The 27,837-nt window shown below is 45.1% G+C and overlaps 2 protein-coding genes across 10 annotated transcripts in view; one reads left to right on the forward strand and one right to left on the reverse strand.

Moving 5' to 3' along the window:
* Window positions 1-10,516, reverse strand: part of SRPK2 (SRSF protein kinase 2) — a 291,812-nt gene extending 281,296 nt beyond the window's left edge. For all 7 annotated transcript variants that reach the window (XM_082254427.1, XM_082254419.1, XM_082254422.1 and 4 more), the window contains exons 1-2: window positions 10,314-10,516; window positions 10,091-10,151 (exon numbers count right to left, since the gene is read on the reverse strand). In XM_082254427.1, coding sequence (XP_082110553.1) covers window positions 10,091-10,151; window positions 10,314-10,404 — 152 coding nt within the window. In that variant the 5' untranslated portion in view covers window positions 10,405-10,516. The remainder of the gene's footprint in view (window positions 1-10,090; window positions 10,152-10,313) is intronic.
* PUS7 (pseudouridine synthase 7) overlaps window positions 10,191-27,837 on the forward strand; it is a 238,722-nt gene continuing 221,075 nt past the window's right edge. For 2 of the 3 annotated variants that reach the window (XM_082254433.1, XM_082254434.1), the window contains exon 1: window positions 10,505-10,723. In XM_082254433.1, coding sequence (XP_082110559.1) covers window positions 10,520-10,723 — 204 coding nt within the window. In that variant the 5' untranslated portion in view covers window positions 10,505-10,519. Of the gene's footprint in view, window positions 10,218-10,504; window positions 10,724-27,837 lie in introns of those variants that run through there. The other variant, XM_082254435.1, reaches the window with a different exon arrangement.

Raw genomic sequence — 27,837 nt, forward strand, 5'->3', positions numbered from 1 at the left:
TCAGAGAATTTCTGGTAGCACTAGTGAGATAGAAACACAGCTCAGATATGAAATTTGCATTCTAAACCACACCCTCCGAGAAGATCATACAGTATCATACGTCACCACCTTCATGTCTAATAAATCAGAAAATACACCTACATCACCAAAAATATGGTGGCCAATGATTAACAAAACAATGCAAGGAAAAATAAGCCTATTAACGAATCCTAAAAATGTCTTTGCTGCTGCATTTGTTTTCTATTCATTTTGATTAATTACGTTTATGTAATTCTAATACATATACCACCATTTATTTGAAAATGCTTTACATACAGTTAGCCCTAGCAAAATTGACCTCTCAAATGAAAATATATCAGAAAATCCAAAGGAAAGAAATCAGGTTTTACATGGACTCACAAAATATCTGCCTGGTATGAAATATCACATCAACATCCTATTGAAGGGAGCTGGATATTTCAATTTTCTGTTATACTGGAGTTCTTCTTTAACACTTCTATATAGGTCAAAAAGAGGATTTATGGCAAATTCTGCATCATAATCATGCCATGCTGTGCATGCAGAAAGTAATGTGCGATATACTGATCTATGCAAAACCTGCACAGATGCACATTAATCGGTACAAGTATTTTTTTTGCTCGCAGCCATTAAATGAAAACCATCCATGGATACACAACAAATAAATTTCTGCTTGAGAAATATTAAAGGGAACCTGTCAGATCATTTCAGTTGTGTCAAGCAAGGCTCATATTTAAATGTGGGAATTGCCATCAACCAAATCCCAGCACCAGGAAGGCCCCAGAGCACTGCGGAGTTCCACAAATGACATGCCTACACCAGAAGTAGCCCTGGTCCCTTGGGTCAGATGACCTCCAGCACTTAGTAGTAGCCTCAAACAATATAGTAAGTAAATAATACCCTTTAATACCCTAGCATGCCAACAGAAGAATGGGTCATTTCCACTTCCAGGCAAACTGCTCAATAAGCATCTATTTACCAAGAATATAAACACAGCACCCTGCAAACTGGTAGTATTAACCACATAACGACCGCCAGCCGCAGTTTTACTGCGGCAGGCAGCCGCTCCCGGGCAAAGCGACGTAGTACTACGTCGCTCGCTCAGGAGACTCTAGGGGGCGAGCGCGCTGCCGGCGGCATGCTCCCGCCCCCACTCGTTACCTGGGGAGCCAGCGCGTGTGATCGGCGGCTCTGATGGCCACCGGCCACTCACGATCTCCCGCAGCAGAGGGAGAAAGACAGACGGCTGATATAAACACAGCCGTCTGTCATTCTCCCTGAAGTAATGACAGAGGCTATGTGATCCTGCTATATAGGATCGCATGTCTCTGTGATTTCACAAGCCACGCCCCTGACAATTAGAATCACGCCCCTAGGGACACACTTAACCCCTTGATCACAAGTAATGTTAACCCCTTCCCTGCCCGTGTCATTTTTACAGTAACAGTGCATATGTATAGCACTAATTACTGTAGTAATGTCACTGGTACCCCCAAAAGTGTCAAAAATGTCAGTCAGGGGTCCTGACAGCCACAATGTCGCAGTCCTGCACACAAATCACAGATCGCCGCCATTATCGGATGCGCTTTAAGTGCCGGTTCACATTTGTGTGATCACAGAGATCGCTTGTAATTCGGAGCACACTGCTCCTAAAATTACATGCGATGTCTGTGCGGTGCAAATTCAGCCATACAGTTTGTATGGCTGAATTTGCACCGCTATCGCACTAAACACGCACAGGACCCTTTTTTTGATCCGCAACATAATCGGATCGCTTGGTGGTTCACACTAGTGCAATACGATTCTGTGCGAACTTTCAGATTGCACTGCGGTATGCGATCTGATCTGGGGGTGTCGTTAACTTTTAATTGACACCCCCTGCGTATCGCATATGGCAATGTGAACTGCAAGGGTGCAGATGCGATGCGGGAACACGCTGTATATTCGCAGCGTTCCCACATCGCACAAGAATAAAAAAATTGCAAAGGGTGTTAACAGTCTAGGTTTTAATTTGGTAAATATAGAAGTGTTCCTAAGTTTCTGAAGAACAGTATACTGTAAAAAAAAAAAAAAAAAAATATATATATATATATATATATGAAAAAACATTTGGGCAAAAAATGAATGTGACAGTCACCAAACATTCAGATGAATCAATCACTAAATGTAAAGCAAATGCAGCAGGAAGTTGTGCCTGCATTGAATATGTAAGGTCAACATTTACTGCTTTATAACCCATGTCAGATATACAGCAAATAATATACTGCTTGGTTCTGAGCTAACAAAAGCCTGTCATGCAATTTTCAAACAACCAGTATAAACATTGCAGCCTGACTACAAGGATAATTGTAGTGTGCTATTATGTGTGTTGCCAAACTGGAAAATGATCCTGTGACTCACTGTCCAGCCAAGGTGAAGGGCTGGTTCAATTTAGTAAGTTTAAAGACATTCCAATAGAAATAATTAGGATATCAAAGGAACAAATCCAAAGAATCACACTTCTATGGCTGTCAAATTAGGGTGTCTCAGCTGTCAGAGGAAGACAAAGCCGATATGACAGGTATTAGCTTTGCTGACCAAAGAAGTTAAAACCGAATATGCTGAATAGTTTGGCTTGCTTGGTACTATGCTAGTTAGTGGGTAGTAACCGGAGCAAGAAAGAGAAAATGTACTGATGTGATGGCACATCATTTGGCTCTGATCACACGCATTACTGTTAAACTTTTGTTATACACAGGGTGGTGCTGTGAATACCCAAACAATATTTAGTGCCACTTCCCAGAATCCTGAACTACAAAGAGCGAAAAACGGGTGTATATGGACTTTTTAGGCACAGACAAAACAGTATTTAAAATTAACAAATCTTTATTCACATTGATGGTTTTTATTGATGAGTTTTAAATTCAAGCTGGTTGTTCTAGCAAATTTTATATGATCAATATGAATAAAGATTAAAATTTATACTGCTGTGTCTGTGCCTAAAAAATTCATATAAATCTGTTTTTCGCTCTTTTTGTAGTTCACATGCAACACTGGATGACATTTAGGGAAGCTTTAAATCTATGTGTGTGTAGAACGCAAGATAACATATGTATGGAGCATGTGATTTGGGGGTGCTTAGTTTCGAATAACCCCCAAATATACATCCACAGAGTAAACAACGCACCTGACCCTCTAATCACACATCTGAAAAACACATGCGCCCTACTGGAGGGACATGCACAGTTTTTTGATGCATGGACATTTGTTAAAGCGGAGTTCCAACCAAAAGTGGAACTCCCGCTCATTTGCTCCCCCCCCCCTCCGGTGCCACGTTTGGCACCTTTCAGGGGGGGAACTGATACCTGTTTTTGACAGGTACCCTTTCCCACTTCTGGAAGACGGCGCCGTCCCTCCGAAGTATGGCCGCCGCCGAGCCAATCCAAATGCGCAACGCACTTCGCGCATGTGCATTAGGGACCCGCCCATGAAGCCGCAAGGCTTCACAGCCAGGTTCCCTCACAAGCAATGGCGGCAGCAGCACCCGACAGCCCATGGAAACATCGGCTGCGGTGCCGACATCGCTGGACTCAAGGACAGGTAAGTGTCCTAATATTAAAAGTCAGCAGCTACAGTATGGGTAGCTGCTGACTAGGAACGGCGCCGCCTCCCGAAGTGGGGAAGGGTACCTGTCAAAAACAGGTACCCATTCCCCCCTGAAAGGTGCCAAATATGGCACTGGAGGGGGGGGGGAAGCAAATAAACGGAAGTTCCACTTTTGGGTGGTACTCCGCTTTAAGGTCAGGGACTGATATGAATTTTAAAGTGCTCCATAAATTGTTGGTGCCATATAAATACCCACAATAAATAATAATAAATTCTCTATGCATTAAGAAATGTGAATGGGCCCTAAAGCAAAACCTGTGGAGAGAGAAATTAGAAGTGTCCCATTGCTCGTCTCCTGAAAATGTTAGTGGAATAGCGATCTCTTGCCCCAATACTCTCTCCCTAACTTCAAATAAGCACAGAAACATCAGGAAAAAGGCAGCAGTCCAGTTTGCATACTTGTTTCCGGACAGCAAGTCTTTGGAACAGGCAACTCCTAGCTTGAGCAATGGCAGCCTACATTAATTCTCAATGCAACAACTGCCTTGACTAAATTAACTTCATAGCAAAAGCTTCACATCAGAGGTCTCCCCCATCACCTAGTTCTCATATCGCATCAGAGTCACACCGTGATAAAACGACTTCAAATTACAGAGGCCGCCCCCAATCACAGTTTCTTCTGTTCATCAGAGCCCTAACTTTTTCCTCCGGCAGAGGGTAAAAGGTGAAATAGTCATTCTCTTCTACATGTTGCCTGCTGTGGATTAGTCTAACGATTTTTCATGGTGTGGGTGGCCAACCACCAACACTATGGACAAATGATGCTATGTGTACTGCCAGCACCGTGGAACCTCACAACACTGATCCAGGGCAAACTGGATACCATGGCACCCTGGTTAAGAAACATCATGCTAGTCTATGGGCAGGCAGATGTAAACAGACGTGGGTCAGTTTACATCTGATTTCCTTAGGTCAGAAAGAACAAACAGGAAAAGTTTGCATCCATTTTTGTTTTTCAGATCTAAACACGAAGGGTCAGAGATAAAAGCCTGTCCAAAGACCTAACATGGGAGAGTTACGAGCACTGACCAGAAAAAACTGAATGAACACCGATGTCACCAAAGTAACATTCGTACAGCTCAGTTCCAACTCTGCAGGGGATTTATTCTGAACACAAGAAGCCTTTATCAGAGTCAGCAAAACACAAAAAACAAAAAAAAAACAAATCCCCCCACAAAAAAATAAATAAAAAAAAACCACTCCTTTAAGAACCGGTTCACACTGAGGCGACACGACTCCTTACTACTTTGGGGGCGACTTGTGCATTACCATGCACCGCGACTTTGGAGCGACTTGCAGAGAGACTTCACATAATGGAAGTCTATGCAAGTCGCTCCGAGGTCGCCCCGAAATAGTACAGTACGACTTGTGTTGCTCCTATTAGAACGGGTCCTGTAGCGGTCAATGGACCGCGAGGGAGCGCGACTTGTCAGGCTGACAAGTCACCTGACAAGTCGCAATAGTGTGAACCGGCTCTAAGAATTTGCCTTAAACACAGAGAACTTAGTTGCATACACTTACAAATATATGTGGAATACTAACTGCCTTGTCAGCATGTGAAGTCTGGTCCCTAACTGCAGTCTAAAATCTGCCATAGATGGCTTGAATTTTGTTGGATCCCTGCTCAACCAACCAAAACTTAAGTTGTGGGTCGCCACAACTTAAAAATATATATGTATATATAAAAATAAAACAATGAACTGACGGTGGATATGGCTGGAGGTAGACCTTTCCTCCTTAATGATGCAAAGACATCAGAAGCCCAGCAACAGCAAAAAAACAATACAAAAAAAAAAAAAAAAAAAACTCCTAGCCTTTTGATCTTTATGCTTCCAAATGATTTACTTACAATCCCATAACTGTTCTCTAATGTCATCATTATATCAAGTGTTATTCTTTCACACCCTTGTAAGCTATTTAGGACATGATTAGCATTCCTATTGTTTACCATACCTCTATAGGTTATCACACTCCATAGGTGACATAAATACATTTCTGGTGCAGCTGTACTTCTTACTAGTGTCTGAAGGTCACCACACACATTATAATTTGACATCTCCTTTAGCCCCACTTCACATTAGTGTAGCACGACATCAGGCATTGAGCGGTAGGACAGCTGATTGATTTCAATGGCTGCCCAACATGCAGAAGCTCACCCACCTTTTTGAGCGCCTCTTACTTGAAGCATTTAAGGGGTCATTGCCAATGATTGAATGCGTGACATGTGTGTTCACCTGCTACACTAGCGTGAATGTGGGGGGCTTAGATCTACCAACAAGTATGTAGTGCAAGTGTCTGTGTGACTGGATAGTTTAGGTAGGTCCCTATATTACATAGCTTTGCTAGATCTTAAGTTGAATGTACAGAAATGATATAGTTCAATTGCAAAGTTTTAGGCCTGTTGCACATGGGAGTAAAAAAATAAATAAATAAAAAAAAAAAAAACATTAAGGCTCCATTCACACCTGGGCGTTTTGAGTGTTTTTCAGCTCCAAAAACGCTAAAAAAAAAACGTTCCAAAACGCCCAACAAGTAAAATCCCATTAATTTAAATAGCCCCTGTTCACATCTGAGTGTTTTGCAAAACGCCTGTAGCTGAAAAAAGTACATGAGCTTCTTTTTGGGCTGATTACCAGCGTTTTTGATAGATGTCAATGCCTGAAAAAACGCCTGAAAAATGGCAGAAAAAAAATTGCGGTAAAAATCGCGGTAAAACGCTACGCTCAAGTGTGAATGCAGCCTTACAGTTCTGAACACAGGTACACTGTAGCCTATGTAACAACGCACACAGCTTTGATTAAAGATCAGTAATACAGTGATAAGTACATAGCCAAAAATAAAAGTAGAACATTTTAGGCCTCATTCACATAGCAGTAAAAAAAAAAATAATTTACAAGCGTTTTTTCTTCTATAGTTTTGAACGCTGCTGCATTGTTTTCACTGAAGACATTCTCACAGACAGATGTGTAAACATTTACTGCATTCTCCTAAGGTGTTCTCTCCAGATTATTTGGCGACTACGGTTAGGCTGCTTTCACACTATCATGTAGTGGGAACGAGTGTTACCACTAGCGATTTTGGTTGGGCAGTAAGCACGTGATTTCATGTGTTGCATATAGGGCAGCTCATTTGCTTCATGGGCGGGCTGACCTATTCGCGTTTGTCACCTAAAGAGAAGCTCATGTTCCTTTTTTGGGTGACATGCATAGTGCACTTTTAAAGGTTACGTTTTGCTGCAATCGCATTGGCGTGGCAGAATTGCATCGTGTTTGAGGTGCCATTAAAGAATAATGGAACGCAAAAGCGAGTCACATGTTCTGTGGTGATTTAGGATCCCAGGATGAATTGTGGCAATTCTACACACGATCCCAAATACGGAGATGTCAACGGAGTCTTAAAACAGAAGTGTGGCTTTTTTTTTTAAGCAATCACACTAACCTAGGTGCCCCCTGACATTTCTATGACTAAGAACTGAGCAATCAAACACCGCTGATCACTCAGTTCTTGGTGCTCCATGAGCAGAGAGCTGGTGACTGTCAGTCACCTGCTCTTTGCTCTGCCCCTCATGTGCTCACTGGATCGCTGAGCTGTGGAGGGGGCAGGGGCAGGCAGAGGCTTGCCGAGAGGCTGAGCCAGGTGCCGGTCCTGGCTCCTAGATGGATCCCGACCATACAGTTGCGATCTTTCGGCAACCTTAACTGGCTCTGTGACATCAGCCGACAGCGGCCTTCAGCCCACTGCCTGCTAAAAAGGCGTCACAAGTATGCAGAATGAACTGCACTCCTGTGACTCATAAGAGAAGTACAGCCAAACGAGCTTTGGTTGGACTTTTTGCTTTACTGTTAATAGGAGACTCCTGTAGGGGTGATACATGCTATGTGGTAGTCTATTGCAGTGTTTCTCAACCTTTTTTCAGGTGTGGCACCCTTAACAATTCTGCACAATCTCGAGGCACACAATTCTAAAATGTAAAAAAAAGTGATTTGTTCCTCCACTATTGCAAACTGGTACAGACTAGTATTCTAGAGTTTCTCTTCTCCCTCAGTTTCTCTTCTTCTATTTGCTAATATGACCCTAGTGCTGATGGATAAGGAATGAGGAGGAGTAAATAAGGATGCTGTGCCAGCACCCATCATTCTCCTTATCAACCAGTGATGTCACTGGTTGTCAGGGTGCCAGTCGCTTGACCAGCACAGTGCCAAGAGTTGTAATTCTACAAAGTAAAAACCTGTGGCAATTTGTTGCCATTTTGCCAAGGCACCCCTGAAGAACCCAGGAGGCACACCAGGGTGCCAAGGCACCCAGGTTGAAAAAGGCTGGTCTATTGTACACAAAACAGATATATAGTGGAGAGGGTTCATATACTGAGGTGGATACTACAAGCTTCATGTTAATTTTCTATTTTCCCTTTACTGCACAGCCCTACTGCATACAGAAAACAAATGTACCTGGAGTTGGGCTTTAGGCCTCATGTACACTGCTGCTGATAAACAAACGTTTTGGAGCAGTTGGGCGCTTTTTATTTCCCAGCAGCCCCTGAACTCTCCTCTATGGTATCCTATCTGTCCATGTACACAGACGTTTAGGCCTCAGTCACACTGGGAGTTTTCAAAACGTCAGTAGAAAGCTGTAGCTGTAGGGAGTTTTTCAGCTTTTTTTTAGCTTTTTTCAACTGTAGCGTTTAGCTTTTTTTTTTTTTAGCAAAACTATATTCCCACAAAAGCTTATGGCTCAAAAACGATGATAAACGCAGAATAGCCTCGTTTTTTGACGTTTTTAATCTTTTATCAGAGTTAGAGCGTTTAAAAACGCCTCTTAAAACCCACTAGTTCTGGAGTTGTTTTTCCAGCCAGAAAATGCCCCTGCCAAAAACTGCTGATAACAGCCTACGTGTGCATGGACACACAGGATAACACGCTGGGGAGTTTACTGGCTGTAGAAAAAAAAACATCTGACACCAAAAACAGCAGCTGTAAAAAAATGTCCAGTGTGCATGAGGCCTTATAGTCATAGTCATTTAGTCCCGGTTCACACTTGTGCGATGCGGGAATGCTGCGAATATACAGCGTGTTCCCGCATCGCATCCGCACCCCTGGCAGTTCACACTGCCATATGCGATACGCAGGGGGTGTCAATTAAAAGTTAACAACACCCCCAGTTGAGATGGCATATCACAGTGCGATCTGCAAGTTGGCACAGAATTGGATCGCACTAGTGTGAACCACCATGCGATCCGATTCTGCTGCGGATAAAAAAAAGGGTCCTGTGCGTGTTTAGTGCGATTGCGGTGCGAATTCCGCCATACAAACTGTATGGCTGAAATTTGCACCGCACAGAGATGGCATGTAATTTAGTAAAAGTGCCCTCCGAATTACATGCGATCTCTGTAATCGCATTAATGTGAACCGGCCCTTAGGCTCCATTCACACCTGGGCGTTTTTGAGTGTCTTTCAGCTCCAAAAACGCTCAAATAAAAAACGTTCCAAAACGCCCAATAAGTAAAAACCCATTCATTTAAATGGCCCCTGTTCACATCTGAGCGGTTTAACGCCTGAAGCAAAACGCCTGTAGCTGAAAAAAGAACATGAGTGTCTTTTTGGCCTGATTACCAGCGTTTTTGATAGACGTCAATGCCTGCCTCCAAAAACGCCTGAAAAAAACACCTGAAAATCGCGGTAAAAAACTCGCATAAACGCTACGCTCAAGTGTGAATGCAGCCTTAGAGGCAGCTGAGTTTAGTGGCATGCATTCAGACGGAAGTTTATTGGCATTTGAAAAGCCAAATGCTTGCAAACACGTCTAAACGCAGTAACTTGCGTTTAGAAGGGTTTCTTTTGTAGGGGTTTTCAATGGGGATACATTTCTGACCATTTTACAAAGTCAAAACGTAAAGGCTGCTAAATGCGGCAAAATGGACGTTTTTAACCGTCGGTTACTAGCTGTCAAGTTCCAGCGTTCAGCAGAGGTTTTCAAACGTCCCGTGTACATGATGCCTTAACGGCAGTGCCAGGACAAGGTCATCCAGTGCCCTGGGCAAAGATGCCAAACTGCGCGCCCCCCCCTTCCTTTAGGGTTAGGGCGCCCCCATCCCTGCAATAAACCATTGCGCCCAGGGCAATCGTCCCTTCTGCCCAGCCCTGGTTAATGGTATAGGTTTGGTACACAGGTATTGCATGGTCACCCTGATCTATTCAGATGAACACAAAGACAGACAAGTTCTCGTTGCAGCCCAGGCACTGTCCTCTCCTACAGACAAGGGGGGTATAGAGGATGAGCAGTGAACAATGCTGGTCCTGGAGGAATGTAAACAATCTCCCCATTCATTCAGCAGACAGCAGAGGGGATAAAGTTGAACAATTGTCCCTCTGATGCTCCCACTGACTGACAGATGATGACAGCCCTCCCCCCCTAAGTGACAGCTACTCACTTCTTCCGTGCCTTCTCCTTCTTTCCCTTCGGCCTCCTCTTCCGGGCCTGCATTGCCAGCACTGGAGAGGGAATAAGAGACACGTTAAGGAGGGAGAAAGATGTAAACGGTAACAATGGCGGCGGGTGTGTATCCGGACAGAGGAGGAGGGGGGGGAGAGATGATGAGGAGGAGGAGGTGGGCAGGGTGAAAGATGGAGGGACGGGGTACCGCCGCTTCTTACCCTTTCCCGAGCTCATGTCTCCCTTGCTCCGCGCACTGCTGCCGGTGCCGGCCGGGACGTTGTCCACGCACGCGCAGCCTTCAGCTTCCATGGGCTGTGTGAGATCGCGCCGCACAACGCGCTGCCTTCTATACACTGCGTCACCCGCACCCTCCTCTGACTCCTCTCCTAGGCAACGGCGGCCTCCTCGCCTCGCAGCATGATAGATGGCGCTCTTCCCTCGCTTTGGGACTCGCTGGTATTTAGGAGGACTGGAAGTCAGGTGGTGGCGGCTGAGCAGACAGCTTTCCCACGTGTTGAGCGGAGACGGACGCTGGCTGGGGCGGCTGGTCTGTGGTGATACGTTCTTGCCGAGTACCTGGGCTGCTTTTCCCTCCCTACGGCGGTCACTGCGCCGTCACTGGAGACAGGTCAGTCATGGAGGAGAAAAGAAAGGCCCGAGACGCTGTTTCCTGGCTTGTTCGGTGTTGGGGGTGTATATTTCTACCAGAACGGTCGGCACCCCTTTGTGGGGCTGCATAAAGTAGAATTTTACCCTAAAATATATAGCAGCTTTACATATATTGGATGTCATTGCTGCATTTGCTTTCCTTTTTTAGTCTTCCTTTATAGCAGGGATATGTAAACTGTGGCCCTACAGATGTTGCAGAACTACAAGTCCCATGATGCATAGCAAGACTGACAGCCAAAAGCATGACACTGAGGCATGATGGGAGTTGTAGTTTTGCAACAGCTGGAGGGCCAGAGTTTGCATATCCCTGATTTAGTTCCCGTTCACGCAGGGGCGACCTGTGAAGTCGCAGTGCACCACCACCTCGGCGTGACATGCACAGACTTCATATCATTGAAGTCAATGCAGGTCGCCCCGAAGTAGTACAAGACCCTTTTTCTAAGTCGGAGCGACTTGTGTCTTTCCTATTAGAATGGGTCCTGTGCTAATCTATGGCAGGTGACCCACTGCGACTTGTCAAGACGCGCTAGTGTGAATGGGGACTAATAGTTACCTGGTCACAGGCCAGTAATACACCTCATGTTACAAGAAAACTGCTGATAACAGCCTACGTGTGCATGGACACACAGGATAACACGCTGGGGAGTTTACTGGCTGTAGAAAAAACATCGGACACCAAAAACAGCAGCTGTAAAAAATGTCCAGTGTGCATGAGGCCTTATAGTCATTTAGTCCCGGTTCACACTTCTGATGTGTTTCAGGGGTGCATCCCCTTCCTCAGAGCTAAGCTACTCTGAGCACTTTAATGCAAGCACTTTAAATGGAAAAATCCCCAACTTTCTTTCTTGTAGTATCAATCGGACCACCCCCTCTTAGGAGGGCAGCATCTGCTTAGTTCTTTGGCATTGCCCTTGTCCTTGTTGTGCTACACTACAGAAGACCTCATAGTGCTGGAAGTGACTGCTTGCCTTTGTACAATACACCCCATGTGTTTAGCATGGCTACATTTGTCTCTGTGGAGGAGCAAGGGATCATTCACGTCCCACAGCTCCCGCTGCTGTCACAGGCTTCTATTCCTTTATTTTCACCTGGTGATGAGCAAGTAATACACCTACTGTCTTCAGTGGCTACATACACTCCTCCACTGTCTCTATGGAGGAGCAAGGTAGCCAGCCTTGGACAGCAGTATTGTCAGTGGAGAGGGTGGTGTTGGAAGGATTAGAAGAGTTAGGTGACTTTACATAAGTGACTAAAAAAATGAAAGCCCATTTTGCATAAGCGTCATACATTCAGTCACTTTTTTTCAAAGAAAAAAATTGACTTTTGGGCCAGCTCACACTACATGCAGTCCGGTGCATTTTTTTTTTTTCTCTGCATCAAAAACTCATTGGGAAGTAGGTTATACGGTTTACAATGGCTTAGTTCATACCAGTGTGGTCAGTTTAAGGGCGTTCCAGTTTCATAAGAAAAAGTAGAACATGTTGCATTTTTCCTGGACTGTACTGGAAAGGGGTAAAATGCATCTAGAATGCATTAAAAACCGCACCAGACCCCTGTGAAGTGAAAAAAAGAAAACCCCTGTTAGACTTACCGGTAATGGTATTTCCATGAATCTTCCAGGACAGCTACTAAGAGAGATGATTTGCTCCCTCTTCTACATTAAACACAAATCAGACACAATTTAAAAGGCCCTCCCCTTCCTCTGACCCTCAGTTATTTTGAAGATCAAGTAAACCACCAACGTGCACAAGGCAGAGGAAAGATAGAGAAAAAACCCCAGTAACCACCACCAAGCTATATGTCAGAAATGGTGTCCAAAAAGGATAGGGTGGGAATCTGGATGCTGTCCTGGAAGATTAATGGAAATACCATTACCGGTAAGTCTAACAGGGGTTTTCCCCTTTCAACTTCCATGACAGCTATGTGGAGAGGATAAGCAAGATTCCATACCTTAGGGAGGGATGAGAGCCTGCAGCACTTTCCTTCCAAAAGAAGAGGTCCTGGCTGGAGAGCATTATTCCTCTATAATGCCTGATAAACTCATGAGAAGACCAAACTGCAGCTCTGGAAATTCCCATGATGCTCCTGCCCAAGATATGGACACAGATCTGGTAGAATGCACCCTAATCCTGTTAGGAGGGGCCTGACCTGAAGAACTGTAAGCTTCACAAATAGTTTCCCTGATCCCCAGGGCAATGGAGCTATTGGAGGCCCTAGACCTCATCCTAGATCCTCTAAAAGAAACTAGAAGCGGAGAGGATTTTCTAAAATGACTGGTCCTCTTTAAATAACTAAGAAGGCATTTTCTAACGTCAAGACAACTAAATCTTTCCTCCTCAGGATTTCTGGCCGAGGTACAAAAACTAAGAAGGATTACCTCTTGGGTGGGACCTGTGAAACCTGGAGGAAACCTTTTAGGTTTATACAGAGGGTCTGGTTTAATAACCACCCTATCATCCAAAATTCCCAAAAAGGGGTCCTTACAGAAAAGGGCTAATTCTGAAACCTTCTGCCTGAAGTGACGGCTAACAGGAAAGCTATCTTCATCGACATTGACTTTAAAGAAATCTCACTCAAGGGCTCCAAGGGAGCTTTAATAAATGCATTCAGCACTAAGGACAGGTCCCGAAGAGGAATCTGTACATTTAACCTAGAGGTATGTCTGATTCTAGATAAAAAACTTTTACATCAATAGAATCTCGGCCAGCCTGACATCTAGGAAAAACTGACAGGGCAGAAATCTGTACTTTTAGTGTACTAACAGACCCTTTTTAACACCTTTTTTATAACCCTTTCCGAGCAACTCTTTAACCGTAGGATTAGCCACTCCGCCTCCAGGCAGTCAGCTGATAAATCTGAAGTTTTTGATGGAACACTGGCCCTTGCTGAAGAAAGTCCCTTCGATCTGGAGGGGGGGGGGGGGGGCAGTGGAGATGGATTTCAGAGTTTCAAACTAACTCCTTCTGGGCCACCAAGGCGCTATCAGAATTACCTCCGCCTGTTCCTGAACAATCTTTTCGGATCACTAGAGGTAACATGGAAATTGGTGGGAAGGCATAAGAGAGACTGAAATTCCAATGGTCAGTGCATCTGTTCCCAATGCCATCGTCTCTTTCCAGTGAGAAGAAGGCTGGGAGTTTTGTGGGTGGATGTGAAGAGGTCCACAGAGGGTACTCCCTATCTCTCTGTAATCTCCTGGAAGACTTCCCTGTTTAGTTCCCAATTGCTGCTGCTGACTTTCACTCGGCTCAAATAATCTTCTAGAATATTTGTTGTGCCACTGATGTGGACAGCCCTGATTGAGGCAATACAACTTTCTGCCCACTTCCGGATCTGCTGGGACAAGGATAAGAGATTTTGTTTGAGCGGGAGCCCCCCTGTTTGTTAAGGTATGCTACCACTGTGGCGTTGTCTGAAAAAATCAACAGCTCGCCAGCTTGGATTCTTGGTTCGAGAGCTAACAACGCTCTCTCCATCGCAAGGAGCTCCCTGAAATTGGACAACTGAGTGGCCTCATCCGGTGACCCAAGTCCTTGAGTCTGCCTTTCTACTGAGTGAGCTCCCCAACCCCAAAGATGGCATCTGTGGTAACTTTCACAGATGACCTCTGTGTCCAAAACCTTCCTCTTCTCAGATGTTCTGGATTTTCTAAGCAGGAAAGAACCAAAGAATTTATATCGGAAAGCTGAATTATTCGATCCAAGGATCTCTTCCTGCGATCCCAACATCTGAAAAAGGATTTAAGAGGTCTGGAGTGTAATTGAGCCCATAGAACTCCTGGGATTGCTGCTGTCATGAGGCCTAACAACTGCATTATCTGATGAGGGGAGGCCTGGGACAGCAACCTGAAATTCTGTACTTACCGAATCTGTTTTTGATATTTTTTTTTCTTCTGGAAGAGAGATCTTTTGCCTTACCATGTCTATTTGGTAACCCAAGAAGGAGCGAACTTGAGAGGGGGCCAGACACTATTTGTCTAGATTTATCTGTCAGTCCAGATTCTGAAGGGTCTGCAAGATAAATTCTAGATCTTTTGCTAGCTTCTCTTTTTCTTTTGTAAATGAAAATAAGCCATGACCTCGGCCACGATTTTTGTAAAAATTCTCAGGGCTGCCGAGAGTTCGAATGGAAGGTCTCTGAACTGCCAATGTAGCAGGCCCTTTTCGGTGAAGATTGCACATCTCAAAATTTTTTGTAACTCTGACAAATAGGAACGTGAAGATTAGCATCCTGCAGATCAAGCATTCTCATGAACCCCTCTGGCAACAATAGAATTCTTACAGAATAGATGCTTTCCATTCAGAATCGACTGTAAACTAGAACTTTGTTGAGGACGCTTAGGTTGATAATCATACGGAATTTGCCTGAGGGTTTTTTTTTTTTTTTTACCAAAAACGTGGGAACAAAACCCCTGAAATCTTAGACTTTCTGGCACAACAATTATATTCTCTGTCTCCCAAATAGAGACCTGTTCCAACATGCCCTGGTTCTCCAGGTCGCTGGGCAGCCGGGTGAGAAAAAAATCTCTGGGGTGGGGGGAGTTTGAATTCTAACCTGTAACCGTCTCTTAAAATCTGGAGAACAAAGGTATTTATGGTGATTTCTGCCCAGTGGTCGACACATTGTCAACCTTCCTTCCCACCCCTATTCTGGCATCACTGTGAACTCTTGGTAGGGGCTGAAGGAGCAAAGAGAGCCCCCCCCCCCCCCCTTTGATTTATCCTTATTGAACGATGACCACTTATTTTTAGGCTAAAAACCACCTGACTTGAATTCAGATCTTTTCTCAAAGGGAGGAAAAGGTTTTTTGCCCCGTGGTTTGCTTTTCCTTGCCGTAAATCGCTTAATTTTTTCAGAAGAATGTGCCAGCACCTCTAAAGTTGAGCTAAACAAGAATTTCCCTTCAAAGGGAATACGACACAATTTATTTTTGAAAGTTAAATCCCCCTTCCCAAAACTTCAGCCAGATAGCACGTCTACTAGAATTAAGTGCTGATGATCTGGCTACAGATTCAGACATAACAAATTCAGCTGCAGCATCAGCTAGGAATGCTGCAAACTTGGCTACCAGGGGGAGGGATTCTCATCTCCTCCACCGGAGTATCAGAAGAGCGCAAGCCATCTGATCTAGAAATCCATATGTCCAATTTTCTAGCCACACAGGTGAAAGATAGGGCTCGATCTAGGGAGAAGGCTGAAGCATCCCAGGCTTTATGCAGCAGCTCGTCTGCTTTCCTGTCCATTTGGTCCGGTAGGTGCATCTAACCTAGGGCACTTAAATATATTTTCCACTTCAGAATGAAAGGAATCGTCTCTTATGACCCTTTTTGATTGGAACAATCTTCTTTCAGGTTCTTTCCATTTAGAAAGGATTGTGTCCTTAAGGACTGATGGACTGGAAAAGTGTTAACTTTACGACCCTGCAGACCCCTGTACATTTTATCCTGTACTGACTGAACCGGCTGAGGTAACTCATCCTAATCGGAAGTATAAATGGCTTTTAAAAACTCATCTATATCTTCGACTGGAACAAGATACTTAGGAGGGCTAACAGTTTCCTCAGCATTTGAAACAGAATCCGCATTGGAAGTAGAAACTGAATTCTTTCCTTCCTCTAAATCAGACACATCCCTAGCACTAACTGTTTCTAATTCTAGGGGAGGCAGGGACGTATCCAACATTTTAGCTAGGGGCGCTTGAACTACTGTAACGGGCTTAGAGGTAGAAGGGCCTAGGCCAGAAAGTCTGTCACCAAATGACTCAAAGGAGGAAACTTCTCTCCTGCATTAAAGACATTAATTCCTTTAGATGGGTAGCTGACTCTGAACCCGCTACAGAGGAAATACATTTGTCACATTTCTTATAATTATCAGGGAGCCTAGACCTACAATTCCCACATTTTTTCTTAGGTGTTGTCAGTCTGGAAAAAAGGAAACAAAGAGTAAAAGTTCATGGAAATATTATTTTACTGGTAGATATGTTATGGGGCTGGTTGTTGGGGGCATTATTTATTTTGCAGGTGGAAACAGTTATTTTCCTGGGACATATACTTGTTGATTTGATTGTAATGCTGTTGGTGTGAGGCCTCATGCACATAAGGCTTCTGATTTTCTGCTCTGAAAGCCTTTTAATCCTGGCAGGAAAAAGATGCCTAAAAAATGTGCCTAATTCCTGGTACACACCACTAGTGTTTTTTTTTTTTTTTTTTTTCGTTCAGACGAAAAAAACTTTGCAGCTTAGATCGGAGGTGCTGTACTAACAAGCCAATGTTAGTACCACAATCTCCCCTGCTGTGCTATTGTGTTCTGACAAGGAGACAGCCCGAACAGTACTGCCCACCCAGCCAGAACACTACGGTCAGCGCTCTTAGCCATTGGCTGAGGGCGCTAATCGGGAGTCAGTCGGCTGCTGGCTTTATGAACGGCCGGCTTCTGTCGGACCAGCTGCCATACACACGGGCCTATTGTAGTCCGGTTTTTTTATTGATCCGGCTGATGTTGCCCAACATTCAGCCCATGTTTACTAGGCTTTAAGCCAGAAATTGCACAAGCGTTTAGGAGTGTCAAGTGTTTGAGCATTAATGGGATTCCATTGGCCAAAATAAAGTGGAAGTTCACCCAAAACCTAACTCTAAACCTACTCAATAACATTCTAAAACTAATATATCTAGCCCTGTCATAACAAAATCGCTGTACATACCTTTTCTGAAGCCGGTCCAGTCTACAGTGGCAAATGCTGTGTGCAGGAAGGAACTGACAAAGCCTGAGAAGGGACGTCACTCATGGAGTTACTATGGGGCTTCCATTTTCAGCAGCCTCTCCTGCACAGTCCCAGACACTGAAGCCGCTGCTGACAGCTCAGCATGGGACTGGACTTGAGCAGCTACAGAACAATAAGTTTAGTAGTTTCTTCTTTACAGGGCTAGATACATTTGTTTTAGAAAGTTGCTGTGAGTATGTTTAGAGTGTTGTAGTGTGAATAGGACACTGCCTTCCATATACTTTCTGCCCCACCAGGACGCCCGCTCGACCAGCCAGCGCTTTCGTCAGCTGATCATAGAGGAGAACAAAGACCGAAACCGCTCTGTCTGCCGTTATGATATAAGAAACGGGAAGCGATGAGCATACATCACTTCTGGTTTCCCTGGTGCCATTTTTAAAAATGGAAAACCGTTGATCACACTGATCTTGGTGTGATCAAATGCTTTTAGCGGGGAGGAGGAAGGATCTGTAAGGGTCTTATTGACCCCAGATCTCTATAAAGAGTACATTTCACTGCCTTTTGTTTTCTCAAGGGATGTTTACATTCCGTGTGATGGCACTATAAGTGATAAAAAAAATTTAAAGCGACAGTGTAAAAATTAAAAAAAAAAAAAAAAGTAAAGCACCCCTGTTCCCTCGGGCTTGTGGGCAAAGACAAACTCCCTGCTGGTTGGAAATATTATAGTACTTCAGGTTGGGGGTTGCTGTTGTAGAGCTTTTTAGTAGGGGTTCTGCTGTGTTTTGTTGCAGAGGCTGGTTGTTTTCACCACATGTTGGGAGCATTGAGCAGGAAGGTTAGAAAACTTGTATACATTTATCCATGGCCTTGGGCAGCATCTTTCCCAACCCATTCCCCTCCCCGAAAATATTATATATATATATATATATATATATATATATATATATATATATATATATATATATATATATATATATATATATATATATATATATATATATATATATATATATATAATATTAGTGGGTGCGGAAAGTATTCAGACCCCCTTAAATTTTTCACTCTTTGTTATATTGCAGCCATTTGCTAAAATCATTTATGTTCATTCTTCTTCCTCATGAATGTACACACAGCTCCCCATATTGACGGAAAAACACAGAATTGTTGACATTTTGGCAGATTTATTAAAAAAGAAAAACTGAAATATCACATGGTCCTAAGTATTCAGACCCTTTGCTGTGACACTCATATATTTAACTCAGGTGCTTTCCATTTCTTCTGATCATCCTTGAGATGGTTCTATACCTTCATTTGAGTCCAGCTGTGTTTGATTATACTGATTGGACTTGATTAGGAAAGCCACACACCTGTCTATATAAGACCTTCCAGATCACAATGCATGTCAGAGCAAATCAGAATCATGAGGTCAAAGGAACTGCCTGAAGAGCTCAGAGACAGAATTGTGGCAAGGCACAGATCTGGCCAAGGTTACAAAAAGATTTCTGCTGCACTTAAGGTTCCTAAGAGCACAGTGGCCTCCATAATCCTCAAATGGAAGACGTTTGGGACGACCAGAACCCTTCCTAGAGCTGGCCGTCCGGCCAAACTGAGCTATCAGGGGAGAAGAGCCTTGGTGAGAGAGGTAAAGAAGAACCCAAAGATCACTGTGGCTGAGCTCCAGAGATGCAGTCAGGAGATGGGAGAAAGTTGTGGAAAGTCAACCATCACTGCAGCCCTCCACCAGTCGGGGCTTTATGGCAGAGTGGCCCGACGGAAGCCTCTCCTCAGTGTAAGACACATGAAAGCCCGCATGGAGTTTGCTAAAAAAAACACCTGAAGGACTCCAAGATGGTGAGAAATAAGATTCTCTGGTCTGATGAGACCAAAATAGAACTTTTTGGCCTTAATTCTAAGCGGTATGTGTGGAGAAAACCAGGCACTGCTCATCGACTGTCCAATACAGTCCCAACAGTGAAGCATGGTGGTGGCAGCATCATGCTGTGGGGGTGTTTTTCAGCTGCAGGGACAGGACGACAATCAAGGGAAAGATGAATGCGGCCAAGTACAGGGATATCCTGGACAAAAACGTTCTCCAGAGTGCTCTGGACCTCAGAATGGGCCAAAGGTTTACCTTCCAACAAGACAATGACCCTAAGCACACAGCTTCACAACAACTCCGTGACTGTTCTTGAATGGCCCAGCCAGAGCCCTGACTTAAACCCAATTGAGCATCTCTGGAGAGACCTAAAAATGGCTGTCCACCAACGTTTACCATCCAACCTGACAGAACTGGAGAGGATCTGCAAGGATTAATGGCAGAGGATCCCCAAATCCAGGTGTGAAAGACTTGTTGCATCTTTCCCAAAAAGACTCCTGGCTGTATTAGATCAAAAGGGGGCTTCTACTAAATACTGAGCAAAGGGTCTGAATACTTAGGACCATGTGATATTTCAGTTTTTCTTTTTTTAATAAATCTGCAACAATGTCAACAATTCTATGTTTTTTCTGTCAGTATGGGGTGCTATGTGTACATTCATGAGGAAGAAGAATGAACCTAAATGATTTTAGCAAATGGCTTCAATATAACAAAGAGTGAAAAATTTAAGGGGGTCTGAATACTTTCCGTACCCACTGTGATGTATGTATGTGTATGTATGTATGTATGTATGTGTGTGTGTATATATGTGTGTATATATATATATATATATATATATATATATATATATATATATATATAGCCACTTACCAATTCTTAGAGGGGTGGCTGCGTTAGTTCTCTTATTTTATGCTTTATTCCACTCTTTCACATGGTGATTTGGTAACACACTTCTGTCTTAGGTCTGGTTTACACATATGCAGGTTGCAGATGATGCATATTCCTGGTGCATTTTTCAATACACGTTTTTGATCCATTGAAGTCTGTGCAATCAAAAACACAACCTGCTGATCCCTAGCCCTTTCCATCAAATGCACAGATGTTAACGTGACCCATAGGAAACCATGTTAAATGGACTGTAGTGTGTTTCTGCAAAACTGAAAATGCACTAAAAAATGCATAGGTATGAACCAGGCCTAAGGGTGTCTGCATTCTGGATGAAGTAGAAAAGCAAACACCTCTGGATAGCAACATTGCTGGACTGGAAGATTAATTTAAATTTTTATTTTTTTTTTTGGGTATAAAGGTTTTACATGAATAAAATATGACCATTGTAAGCACCCCTGTTAGTGATAAATGGTTTGTCTCAACCCTTTACTTGCAACTTTGTCTGAAAGCTTGGACTGTAAAGTCAGTGGAAAAATAATGGAGTTACTGGCTGGGCCACCAGATTAAAATAAAGGAAATTAATTCTAAAAATAAGAATTGGTGAGCTAAAATTTAATACATTGTTTCCAAGTTTATTATCATTTTAGCCTAGCAAATTTCTGGATCACTTATTTAAATTCCTGCTCAGATGCCAGTTGTAATGTGCCAGTATGTTTCGTTAAACCAGGCCCTTATCAGTGTTCTTCAAATTCCTAACTCAGATTTGTCCTTGTGGAAGGATTGTGGCTGGAAGATACACTGTAATGTGCTTGGCTTTCACAGCCCAGCCTTGGGTAATGTTAGGCATATGCTCTCAAAAACAATTATTTAACCACTTCTGGACTGGAAGGATTTGCCCCCTTAATGACCAGGCCATTTTTGCGATTCAGAACTGCGCTACTTTAACAGACAATTGCGTGGTCGTGCGATGCTGTACCTAAATAAAATTGATGTCCTTTTTCTCGCAAATAGAGCTTTGTTTTGGTGGTATTTGATCACCTCTGTGTTTTTTTTTTTTTTTTTTTTTTTTTTTTTTTTTGCGCTATAAAAAAAAGATGTCATCTGTGACATGAGGAGGCGGGGTCTCCTGATGACGTCACCGGGCGGCCACGCCCCCATTTAGGGATGCACCGAAATGAAAATTTTGGGCTGAAAATGCAGGATGCCCTTGGCCGAAAACCGAAAATTACTTTTTCCCCCAAAAAAATTTAAAATTGAACAGGGGCATACGCCAAAAACAGGCAGCGACGTACACCTGTCGCTGCCACCCTGTCACAGTATATGTACTGTGATGGGTTGGCAAGAGGTTAATTTAATTACCAATGGTATTTGTATTATGAAGCATGAGGAGTTAATGTATTGTCACTGCTGGTCACTCATCTATTAGTGATCGACCAGTGGCAGGTAATTAACCCCTTTGTGCTGCATTAGTGCAACTAGTATCAGTGCAACCAGTGTTAATGAACACTGATACTGGTTGCACTAATGCAGCACAAAAGGGTTAATTACCTGCCACTGGTTGGTCACTAATAGATGAGTGACCTGCAGTGACAATACATTAACCCCTCATGCTTCATAATACAAATACCATTGGTAAGCTGCCTCAGCTCCCCCCTCCCCCCATCTCCCCCCCACCCCCACTGCCTCAGCGTCCCCCTCCTCGGGTGTCCTTCATTCAAAAGTCCCGCCACTGGCCGGCGGCACCGCCTCTCAATGACGTCCCTACTACAATCTGTGCATTATGAATGGACCTGCCAGGCGGGGCGAGCGGCCGCTATAGAGAGAACTAATGTGATCCATTCCTGTCAGCTCAGCACGACTATGTGTGAATGAGAACAGAAGTTACCTGACACCGGGCTGGGGGGGGGGGGTGGGCGCAGCAGCCGCTATTAGCTGTAACTATGTCAGAGCTTCACTTCCCTGACAGCGGAGATACAGTAATCCCCCGCTCCATCGCGGTTCAGTTTTTGCGGTCCCGGTAATTCGCGTTTTTTTTTTTTTTTGTAATGTTATTTTACTATATAAATCATTAAAAATGAAATATTTTTGTGTTTTCCATAGCTCTTGCTATGTTTCTTAGTATCTTTTATGTGTTTAAATGAGTTTCTATTGTTTTAAAAGTGTGTTTAAAGACCTTAAAATGCTTTTACATGTACAGTGACAGTAAAAAAACATGCCTACAATGCATTTTAATAGGGTTTTTCTATTTCGCGGAATTTCACTTTTCGCGGCTGGGTCCGGAACGTAACCCCCGCAGTGGAGGGGGGTTTACTGTACATGCCTGTCAGGGAAGTGAAGCGCTCACATAGCGCTAATAGCGACCGCTTCCCCCCGCCGGTGTCAGGTCAGTTCTGTTCTCATTCACACATAGTCGTGCTGAGCTGACAGGGATAATTCACATAGTTCTATCTATAGCGGCCGCTCGCCCCGCCCCCCGCCTGGTATGTCCATTCATAATGCACAGATCGTAGTAGGGACGTCATTAAGAGGCAGGCGGCCGGCCAGAGGCGGGACTTTTAAAACCTGCCCTGCGCTGCGCCATCCTCCTTCCCCCACGGCGGCCATATTTTTTTTCGGCAATGTTAACCCATTATCGGCCGAAATGAGAGAGGCTCATTTTCGGCCGATAATTTCGGTGGCCGAAATTTCGGTGCATCCCTACCCACAATGGCTATATAACAAGCTGCAGAGACCGCAGACCGTCATAATCACCGGAGACTTCGTCTGAGGAGGACCGAAGGAAGAAGAGCCGAGGGCAAAAGAGAAGATTGGACAGCAGAAGAGCGGAGAGGGAGAATACTAGAGCAGAGAAGACTGGATGAAGATTTTTAATAAACTTTCCACAATGTCTTCTGTCGTTATTTACATACGCTGCCTTTTATGGAGTGAATGGGTCCCCATACCCATTCACATAGGGAGGGGGTCCATGATCTGGGGGGCCACCCTTGTTAAAGGGGGCTTCCAGATACCGAGAAGCCCCCCTGCCCGCAGACCCCCACAACCACCGGCCAGGGTTGTGGGGATGAGGCCCTTGTCCCCATCAACATGGGGGCAAGGTGCTTTGGGGTGGGGGGTGCAGAGCTCCCCCCTGACCCAAAGCACCAACACCCCCCCCCATGTTGAGGGCATGTGGCCTGGTATGGTCCAGGGGGGTGGGGCCGCTCGCTCATCCCCTCCCCCTTCCTGCCCTACCGGGCTGCATGCTCGGATAAGGGTCTGGTATGGATTTTGGGGGGGCCCCACGCCGTTTTTTCGGCGTGGGGCTACCCTCCAATTCCATACCAGACCCGAAGGGCCTGGCTTGGAACCTGGGGGGGACCCCCACGTAGTTTCTTTCCCTTTTTTGGCGTGGAGTTCCCCCTCAAGATTCTCACAGCGCAAGTCGGTTCATCCTGATACAACTTGCGGTGCGCTTTCCATTCAAATCAATAGGCTCCCATAGGGATAGCAACGTGGCCAAACGTGCAATAACGCCAATGGAAAAAGCTACTGAAAGCATGTTTAACAGCTGCTTTTTCCCGCGTTAGAACTGGCTTTGCAGCACGTTTTTTCTAACATCCCGTGTACATGGAGCCTAACAGTAAAATCGTTCTGTATTTGCAGTAAAGCATTTTTATAATCCTCACTGCAACTTAAGGGGTTATTCCTCTGCATTTTGTAAAAAGGCTGGTTGATCTGGTCTTCTCTGATCCTCCTCCTTCTTCCACTGACTCAAGAACATTTACTGATAAGAGCCTTTGGAGTCAGACTGAACATGCTCAGTTTGGTGTGTATTGCTAGAGAGTGTTTTTTTTTTTTTTTTTTCTTTGGAGAGTGCATGTGAACAGCACAGGACCGATTGGCACTGTCCAGACAGAGGGTCAGGGGTCTTGAAACTTTATAGGACAACTCAGTAGGGATAGACCGATGTGGTTTTTTTCAGGGCGATACTGATATTTTGGTCATTGTGTCGGTATCGGCAGATATGGGCCGATATTTTGTACATTTAACGTTTTGAAAAATAGACCATTTTTGACACAAATCTGGTACTGAACATGCTAATTTTTGTTTAATGCTTAATGGCTGGCTTGCTGGCACCCTGTGGTGGGTGGCTGGCTGGTACAGGACCTGTGGGTGGCTGGCACCGGGTTGCTGTGATACACTCCCGCGAGACTAGTCCCGACTCCAGACGAGGCTGTCCAAGGCGAGGGAGGCGGGCTAAGAAGGCAGAATGACGTCACGAAAATATCGGCCAGGTCTGGGGCTGATACCGATATATCGTAAAAAGTTTAAATCGGCCCTCCGATAATCGGTCGATCCCTACAACTCAGTGCAGTATAAAATTCAGTCACAAGACTGCTATATACTACTGATGAGAAAAGATATTTGGGAGAGCTGCACGATTCTGGATAAATTGGGAATCACAATTTTTTTTTTTGCTTAGAATAAAGATCATGATTTTCTCACGATTCTCGGCATAACATCATCTTTTACATTACACAGTGTATTTTCCCAAAAAACTGTGTTTGAAAGACTTCTGCACAAATAGTGTGACATAAAAGATTGCAACAATTGTCATTTTATTCTCTAGGGTCTATGTGTGTATGTATATGTATGTATATATATGTGTGTGTGTGTGTGTGTGTGTATGTATGTATATATATATATATATATATATATTATACACACACACTAGAGATCGACCGATTTATCAGCAACACCGATATATCTGTACCGGCCTTTGGATTTACCGATATTTATGTGGCGTATATTACGTTCTGCTTTCTAACACCGCCTGCGCGGCCCATGCGTGATGTCATTATACCGCGCGCTGCACACGTTCTCTACCTTAAGACCGCCTCCCATAGCCTTGTGTTACAGCCAGCTGCAGTCTGGTCCGGGCATGATGCCAGCCACCCACCACAGGTTGCCAGCCGCCAGCCATCCAACCCACAACAGAACAGGGTGCCAGCATCCAGCCACCCACACCACAACAGGGTTCCAGTGAGCAAAGCAGCCACCCAGATGACACCACCAAGCCAGCCACCTGCCAACGTGACCAGTGACCACACAGTGTTCCAGCAAGCCAGCTACCCACAACAGGCCAGAGTGAGTGAGTGACACCAAGCCAGCCAGCCACCCACCAACCACAGACTGTTCCTGAAAGCCAGCCAACCACCCCTAAAAGGGTGATACCAAGCCAGCCAGCCACCAGTGTTCCTGCAAGCCATCCACCCATAACAGGGTGACACCAAGCCAGCCAGCCACCACGTGTTTCTGCAAGCCAGCCACCCAGAACAGGGTGACACCAAGCCAGCCAGCCAACACAGTGTTCCTGCAAGCCAGCCCCCCATAACGGGGTGACACCAAGCCAGCCAGCCACCCACCACAGACTGTTCCTGCAAGCCAGCCAGTCACTACAGTGTTCCTGCAAGCCAGCCACCCAGAACAGGGTGACACCAAGCCAGACAGCCACCACAGTGTTCCTGCAAGTAAGCTACCCACCCAAAACAGGGTGACACCAAGCAACCTACACTGCTAGGCATCGGCCACCAACTCACACTGCCATGTCAGCCACCAACCCACAACAGGGTGCCAGCAAGCAACCCACTCTGCCAGGCGTCAGCCACCAATCCACAACAGGGTGCCAGCAAGCAACCACCCACACTGCCAGGCGTCAGCCACCAACCCACAACAGGGTGCCAGCAAGCAACCACCCACACTGCCAGGCGTCAGCCACCAACCCACAACATGGTGCCAGCCACCCACCCAAAAACTGCCAGGCGTCAGCCTTCAACCCACAACAGGGTGCCAGCAAGCAACCACCCACACTGCCAGGCTTCAGCCACCAACCCACAACATGGTGCCAACCACCAACCCACACTGCCAGGCGTCAGCCTTCAACCCACAACAGGGTGCCAGCAAGCAACCACCAACACTGCCAGGCGTCAGCCACCAACCCACAACATGGTGCCAACCACCAACCCACACTGCCAGGCATCAGCCCCCAACCCACAACAGGGTGCCAGCAAGCAACCCACACTGCCAGGCATCAGCCACCAACCCGCAACAGGGTGCCAGCAAGCAACCAACACTGCCAGGCGTCAGCCACAAACCCACAACAGGGTGCCAGCAAGCAACCACCCACACTGCCAGGCATCAGCCACCAACCCACAACAGGGTGCCAGCAAGCAACCACCAACACTGCCAGGCGTCAGCCACCAACCCACAGCATGGTGCCAGCCACCAACCCACACTGCCAGGCGTCAGCCACCAACCCACAACAGGGTGCCAGCAAGCAACCCACACTGCCAGGCATCAGCCACCAACCCACAACAGGGTGCCAGCAACTTCAGCAAGCTATTTTTTTAGTCTTTTTTGTGCCTTTCAAATTGAAATGGAGATGGGATGAGGAGAGAGAAAGTAAAAGTATGGTCTGGGACTATTTCTCGTCTCAACCTTCTCCAGGAAAAGCAGCAGTGTGCAACACATGTACAAACAACATAAGCATAGTATCAGTTACTGCAAAAAAACAAAAATACCTCAAATCTTTGGGCCCATCTAAGAGTTTATCATATTGAATTGTATCATGCAGCACAGAAAAAACTAAATTAATTTCAATGTGATTTTGATACAATACCTCCTCCACTATCCCAGGCAACAATAACAGATATGTTTGTGAAAAAAAACACATGTCGCTGTCTAGATTGAGATGGAAGATCCCAACTGCTGGACAGAGTAATCACAGAGATGATTGTCACTGATGACCAGCCATATACAATGGTGTCTGACTCAGGATTTCAGCGGTTGATGTCCATACTTGAGCCAAGCTACACACTGAAGAGTGAGAAGTATTATCGAACCAAAAGCTGGTAAAGCTTCACCAAAAGGTCGTTGACAAAATAAAAGCTTTGCTGCAACCAGAGAATGCTGGCAACTCGCTCTCATTCACGACTGGTCACAAACAGAGTCTGTCACTAATCATTCTTGAATGCCACTTCATTGACAGAGGATGGACAAAAAGGTAATTGGTGTTGAATACAAAAGTGATGCAAGGATCCCACACAGCTGAGTACAGAAGAGAAATGTTTCTAGGCATGCTTGAAGAATGGGGAATCAACAAAGACTGAGTGATGCTTGCGCAACTTCGGGACAGTGGAGCAAACATGCGGAAAGGAATGAGGCTTGCTGATATTAGGGATGCACCGATCCGATATTCGGATCGGATATCGGCGCCAATATGGCCATTATAGCTGGATCGGGGATCAGTAACATTGACCGATCCACTGGCCGATCCGGTTTTTGCTTGGTAACGGCTCAGCCTTCTCTTACTTGGTGCAGTAGTAGTATGGGAGCCGCTACTTCCTGTATAGTCACGGCTCACAGGCGGAGTGATATCAGATGCACTCCGCCTGTGAATTCAGGAGCTGTACACATGAAGCAGCGGCTTTGCTCTGTACTGCAGCCGCTTGCTAAGTGTGTAGCTCCGGATCGTTATCGGCGATTTCACAATACCAGATATCGTATCGGGTCCAAAAAAGTTGGATCGGTGCATCCCTAGCTGATATGTC

Source organism: Pelophylax lessonae, assembly GCF_965119305.1.
Source record: "Pelophylax lessonae genome assembly, chromosome: 4".
NCBI lineage: Eukaryota > Metazoa > Chordata > Amphibia > Anura > Ranidae > Pelophylax > Pelophylax lessonae.